This window comes from Rhinichthys klamathensis, unplaced genomic scaffold (genome assembly GCF_029890125.1).
Source record: "Rhinichthys klamathensis goyatoka isolate OS25496 unplaced genomic scaffold, OSU_Roscu_1.1 h1tg000010l_1, whole genome shotgun sequence".
NCBI classification, from domain to species: Eukaryota; Metazoa; Chordata; class Actinopteri; order Cypriniformes; family Leuciscidae; genus Rhinichthys; species Rhinichthys klamathensis.
In genome coordinates this window covers 773878-780742 of record NW_026606563.1, presented here as the reverse complement: position 1 = coordinate 780742, position 6865 = coordinate 773878, and the positions used below count along the sequence as shown (strand labels likewise).

Genomic DNA, 6865 nt, shown 5'->3' with positions numbered 1-6865 from the left:
ATGATTCTCACATAGTTTTGGAGCAAATATTCTAGGCTATGTGATACAATTTTCAAAAGTCTTGTGAAGAAATAATCAATATGTGTTTTGTACACTGTTAAAAAAAGTTCCGTTTAAAAACGGAAAAAGTGCTGGTAATTAATTACCAGCACTTTTTCCGTTATTGTACGGGCACTTCCGTAAACCTTAAAACGGATATTTCCGTAGATTTATATGAGTTTTTCTGTACCATTGACGGACATTTCCGTCAAACCTAAAATGGAAAATTCCGTATTTTCCGTAAATTTTTGCGTTATTGTACGGACAATTCCGTAAACCCTATAACAGATATTTCCGTAGATTTACCTGACTTTTTCTTTACCATTTACGGACACTTCCATTAAACCTAAAATGGAATATTCCGTATTATTAAAGTACTCAATCCGTACCATTTACGGACACTTCAGTCATCCTAAAATGTTTAATTCCGTACAGTTCTCTATACCGTTTATCATCAATAAAGCACAAATGTAGAATCACAACAATTATTTATTTCCTTTAACAGTTGCCAGTGCTTTAAAGTGATTGCACTTTTTGTGGTGAATGAATTGCAATAATTACATTACAACCATTAAAACATTCAGAACACCACCTTCACATTCAGAGTAATTTTACATACATAAACCAGCTGTTCTCTCAAAGAACTACAGCCATGTCTTTTAACAGGGAGCTGCCAAATCTAGCAACTTTTTAGCACCCACAGGCTGACAGGCATTAATAACAAATGGATTTGTTAAAGACATTGACAAAATAAGATAATAAAACTGCCAGCATTGCTGTTGCTGTCTCACCTGTCAGTGCAAAATGAGGAGCCCCCTCCTGAATTGCAATATTTACATTACAACCATTAAAACATTCAGAACATCACCTTCACATTCAGATCAATTTTACATACATAAACCAGCTGTTCTCTCAAAGAACTACAGCCATGTCTTTTAACAGGGAGCTGCCAAATCTAGCAACTTTTTAGCACCCACAGGCTGACAGGCATTAATAACAAATGGATTTGTTAAAGACATTGACAAAATAAGATAATAAAACTGCCAGCATTGCTGTTGCTGTCTCACCTGTCAGTGCAAAATGAGGAGCCCCCTCCAGAAGGATGCAGAAACCTACACCTCCAACTCCACATATCACACCGACAGGCAGAGCTCTGCAACCAGTGTCTGACCTTTCTACAAAAACAATTAGAACATTAGAAGTATTACATTATACAACTTTTCTATAAAACATCTGAGCAGCAATAACATGTGCAACATGCCATAAATAGATTTCTGCAAAAAATAAAACTTACACCTCCAACTCCACATTGACAGGCAAAGCTCTACCTGGGATCCCCCTTAACATGGGGGATTTGAAACTGCAGCATGTGTGTTGTGGGCATCTAGTTAAAACATCTGAACTCACATAATACTGTAGAAATCTGTATTTCTATTCCCAAGCCCCATGTTTTTGGATTTGCCTGTGTGTGTGTGTGTGTGTGTGTGTGTGTGTGTGTGTACATTCAGTCCAAAAAGTTATTTTCTGAGCTTTGAGAACAGCTCAAATGGCCCACTCAGATTCCTTCTGACTGCATTCAAATTCCTTCAGCTGAGAAACCAGCTTGCACACCTGTGGAGGAATGAAGTGCCGTTTCTTCCCCTTCTTTTCTGCCTTGGAGCCTCGCTCAGGATTGATCCCAAAGAAAACTCTGAGAAAAAAATAATAATAATAGTGAGATGCAGACAAAGTTTGCACGTGTAGTGTGGCTTGACAGGAGTGGAGCAGTTCAATAAAATCATACATTTGTTTTCTTCAATATGCCCCTATGTGTGAACCTCTCTATCATTCTAGTTGACCATCTGTCTAGTACCCAATGTTGTTGTGGTGCTGTTGCCAGTGGCTAAGCTTATCTCTTCCTTTGTCTTTTCAAGACACATGCATTCACACTGCGCATATACAGATATGTTTGCAAGGGCGAGAAGTCTGCTTATCACCAACACATGACAGCATGCATCCTCAACATGTGTGCAGGGATATTATAAATGCACAGAACACAGAAGGGGATAGAAAACACAGTTGACATCGTCCTATCAAAAGGTGTAACAGCACATTTGAACACAGACTGTCATGGGGGTTTCTCAAACATGGAGTGGAGCAACTGTGACATTCAGTGCATGTTACACATCAAAATATTAACATTTGGGCATGAATCCAGGATGTTTTTTTTTTTTTTTAATGAATATGTTTAGTCTTTGCTTCTGGAGGGTCCCTGGAACAACATATTTTGAGGTTGGAGTCTGCAGCCAAATACATTTCAGTTTGTGTGTCTTTGACATGAAAAGGTTTGACCACCACTGACATAACCTGGTCTCAGGTGCTAATGGTTTTAAAGAGATAGCTCAAACGAATTTTGTGTCAGAAACCATTCTAAGAAAAATATGTTTTTGCTCCATTTCCCAACTAGAATCATGTTATGTTTGTTTTGTTTTTTATTTACTTGGGACACTATGTAAAGCAAAAAGCATGTTACCTGCCATTTAAAAAAATATGACACATTTATTCCAACAATAGTCTTCAACAGGGAGCTACGAAATCTACGAACAAATCCATATTCAGGGGGATCATAAGCCAATAACAGCTGATCTAAAAGCTCACAGCATGTGGCGACACATTTTGAGCTTGTACATCTCAGACAAAGGGGTTTGGTTAAGATTGACAAAAAGCAGGTCGGGTGCAGAAAGGCACGGCAAAGTCACATTTACAAAGTATTTACAAACAATGAGTGCTTACCTTTGCATGAATTCGAGAGTAAAAGCCATCTCCGGTGGGTATTGAACGTTGCAGACATAAAACATGGAGAAGACGTAGCTCAAGGCCACAATGGGAGAGGTGATGTGGTCATTGACAAGTAACCCATCAACAGCAAGAATTGCTGGTCACCTTAAACACAGATAAAAAAAAAATTCTGAGCACCATGTACTAAAAAAATAATCCTATATTTTAAGGCTAGCAAAACATTTCTTTAATAAAATACAACAAAACAACAGCTTATAAAACAGCTCGCTGAGATACAAAAAATATTTAACTACAAACCTCTGACTAGGATGCAAGGGGTCACTGGGAGTTCGACTTCAGGATCTGCAGAGATCTGTTTTGGTGACAGACATGACACATGAATTAATGTTTCCAGTGCACACAAACCTGCTGGCAAATTGACTATCTGCTAGTGTCTTCATCAGACAGAGGTAGCCATCAAGCACAGACATTAATGTAAATAGTTTATAGAGAGAGAGTTTATAGAGAATATCAGCAGCACAATTAGGGGAATCTATACTTCATACTGTGATTGGTTACTTGGTTCACCACTGGATGCAAATAATTATCTTGCACACAGTTTAAAATTTACAACATCTACCTCTTTTTTGTCGAAGAGTTTATAAGAGTCTTCCTTGAAGTAATTTGCAATGCCACAGATGAGCTGTATTGGACCTTCGCCCGTCTTCATCCCTTTGGAGTCAAGGAAGTCATTGATCCCCTTTTCTTTTTTGGAAAGTTCTTGTTCAAGGTTCAAGGTGTTAATTTTGTACAGGTAATAAGACTAACACTCATTTTCGTTTGGCCTCAGAAAAAATGCAGCTATGGAGAGAATTTAAAAAAAAAAAATTAATTGAATTATTTCATTTTCATTTGCAACCTGTTCTGTTCTTTTTGGATCTCAAATGTTTTGCTTTTTTGGTTGCCACTTCCTGATTTTTGGTCTCAAATCTATTCTATTTGATTGTTCATCCAATTTATTCTATTTGATTGGTTGCCAGTTTATCTTTTTTGTTCTCAACTCTCTTTTTGGTTGCAAATCTTTTTTTGATTGATTAATAATGACAAACTTCTCTCCATATGGAGCAGCACAGCACAATCATAATAATAACAGGAGTTTAGATGCATGATCAAACAGATGAGGAACTTCAAACAGGAACGGCCACTCGTCCTTTACAACGCCAATAGTGGTATCAGCATCGTTGAGGATTTCACGCTGAATGGGATAAGTTTCAGTCATCAATTTTCGAAAAGATGACTCCTAAAGATATGAGGCAGTTAGTCAAACAGTCGAACAGTTAGTCAAACTAACCAATTAAAATAATAAAACAGGGTATCAATTTCAATAGACTATGGGCGAAGTGATGTCAGACGATCTACAATTTCACAATGTGTCCAACAATTTCACGTGTCCTTACAACACAAGAAAATAATGGATGATTGCAGACCCACCTGAAGATCACGGGTTTGAAAGGCACGTTTCAAATCATCTCGTTTAGACAGCAGGTCTTCTCTACACACAGTCCCCTCAATGATTGGATCCCACGCCACACATCCATACAGATCTGAATTCCTGGGCCTTTTCTTTGTTGAATTTTCACCCCCTGCTCGCCTCTTCAGTGAGCTTTGTGGCCTCTTCATATTTTCAATTCTGTGTTCCAGCTGACGAAAGACAGTTTCAGAACCATCTTTTGCAAAAGGTTTGTTTCCAAACGGCTCTGTCAGCTTGAATGAGGCAGGATATTGTCCTACAATCATACTGGCGAGTTCCCTCAGCTTTTGTCTACCAGGTCTTCCTGGGTGTTTATGGAGGTAATCTTCAGCGACGATCCGAACCATCTCTCGTCTGTCTTTCCCCATTATGTACTTCTTTTCACGCAACTCATCCATGACTTTTGAGGGAAATTTGTGCCATGGTACAGAATATGTGTCTTGGGATGGGGAGTCGGCTGTCTCAGGTGGTGTTGAGGGCAGCTGAAACCTCTGTGGCTCAGGTGTTGATGAGGGGCCAGGCCTGGTGAACTGCGGTGGAGCTTGTGAATCTATGGATGACATGACACACATCTCCATAAATTAAACACATCACGATTGTTACGAATCAATTAATACATTGTGCCTCAATGTCCAGTTTGGGTCCACCAGGAATACAAATGGACCTAATTACGAAAACCAATTATAGGGTAGTTATTGCCATGTACAGCTGATGGCAACCTTTTTTTTTTGCATTTTTTGAATAAACCTTTGTAGTCTTAGAAAACTTGCATTAAAACAGAGGGGCAAAAACTCACCTGCTTCCAATGCTTTGACAGCTCTGACAAATCTTTTGCACTGAATGAATGGCAGAGTGTCTTTAATGTCCTCCGGGTCCACAAGGCTCAGGTCATCTACAGAGAGAACTCCTAATTCCTCCAGTTTAGCCATGAGTGTATCCATCTGAACGCTACTGAGCGATGGCATTGCTTTCTTGACATAGTTTTTCACAAGTTCCATGTTGGTGTGTGTTTAAAGGGACACTCCACCCATTTGCATTAAGCTTTCCATTGTTAGAAACCCAGTCATACTATTGAATGGTCGTGCAAAACTCTCTCATTTTCCCCTGAGACAAGAGAAATCCACTATTTACCTTTTTCACTTCCTCCTACAATGACGCAAAAATCGTCATTTTACGTCATTGTAGGAGGAAGTGTAAGAGGGGGGGATTTCTGTAAAGACTACAAGCACAAGTTCCCACCCTTTCAAACCCGCCCATAGGGGGTTGGACCTAATGCGCTAACAGAGCTATCACAGATCAGTGGGTGGGACTTCCCTTGCAGATACTGAAATCAATATCAGCCATCTTGTTTATAAGCTAAGCTAACAAGCGCTGTGGATATAGGAAGTTACGACAATGACGGAGGAAACTAAACATGATATGGAAGAAGAGGATTTTGAAATTCTGCTGCTCGAATCCGATGTTCGTGGCTATTTTTACGAGCCGCAATATCGAAGAGCAGCTGAGGCTGATGGAGGAACAGGAGGCGGACGAGGAGCCCAGACTGGCTCGAGCTGGGCGGACTGCTGGTGCCTGTGCTCTCGCTGTGCGCTACGGACACAGATAGAGTCCGTCTGCTGCAGAGAATTTCAACGATGGCAATTTCTCCTGGACGAAATCTCTGAATCAGACGAGCACATGGACGTTTGTGTTGTGATGTGAACCATCCTAGTTTCGCCTGACTGAACATCCAGGTATAATGCAATAATTCACCATATAGAAAGAAATACAAACGAGGAGTAATTCGCTAATGAGTTTGCCAATGTAACGGGGTTCGTTGTTGTGAGAGATATCTCCTCCGTGAGAGATATGAGACCGCTGCGTCTCACAGGTGTCATTCATTATCACTCGCGCCGTCCTCTGACGTCCCTCGTCCTGCTCGCCACAGCCAACTAACTAGACATTTTGTGTGAAATGAATTTCAAACTCTTTTGACAGCTAGCCTTGTAGATGGAAGAGTGATTTCTCTGATGTTTGCGCTGTTCTGGATTAGTGGGAGTGGCTTGCGGAGCTGTGCAATGTGGTGCATTGCGGGAGTTGTTGTCTTAAATACAAATGTGCCATAAAGTTATTTTCTGTCTTTTCTCGGTCAAGAGGGCACCAAATTCAAAAATTCTTTTACATTTCAACTACATATATGACCCACTTTCAATAAAGATTAATGTTGAAATGGGTGGAGTGACCCTTTAAGAGGAATGAGCCACCGAGTACCTCTCTGGTAAGAATAAAGGGGATGATAATCACCAAATTTGTTCAAATCATGGCAACTGAACAGGTCAAAAGCATTTTCATCAAGTTCATAGAGTCCAAGCTCAGGTACCCAGCTGGCAGTTTTCCCTCGAAGCAAAAGTATGACAGTAGTTTCATTTTTTACAAAAATGCTTGCTATTTGTCCTAACTGCAGTTGCCCTTTGGCATAGCTCAGTAAGACCAGCATTCCATTTGCATATGTAGTGCCTTTAACCTGCACTCTCTCTGTGACAACTGAGTTACTTGAGT

At 40.1% G+C, this 6865-nt stretch overlaps 1 protein-coding gene across 1 annotated transcript; it reads right to left on the bottom strand.

The window, feature by feature from the left end:
- Positions 1-1581: 1581 nt before the first annotated feature.
- On the bottom strand, positions 1582-5340 carry LOC130095013 (uncharacterized). Its single transcript, XM_056261653.1, has 4 exons — positions 5124-5340; positions 4288-4877; positions 3948-4096; positions 1582-1729 (listed from the first exon to the last, which is right to left on the bottom strand). The coding sequence occupies exons 1-4, from the start codon at positions 5323-5325 to the stop codon at positions 1582-1584; spliced, it is 1089 nt and encodes a 362-aa protein (XP_056117628.1). The 5' UTR covers positions 5326-5340.
- Between the last annotated feature and the right edge of the window lie 1525 nt (positions 5341-6865).

Coding starts and splice junctions, on each gene's coding strand:
- LOC130095013 (XM_056261653.1), bottom strand. CDS start 5,325: ATGGAACTTGTGAAAAACTATGTCAAGAAAGCAATGCCATCGCTCAGT. Junction 4,878..5,123: donor TGTCAAAGCATTGGAAGCAG/GTGAGTTTTTGC, acceptor TGTCATCCATAG/ATTCACAAGCTCCACCGCAG. Junction 4,097..4,287: donor TTCAAACCCGTGATCTTCAG/GTGGGTCTGCAA, acceptor TCATATCTTTAG/GAGTCATCTTTTCGAAAATT.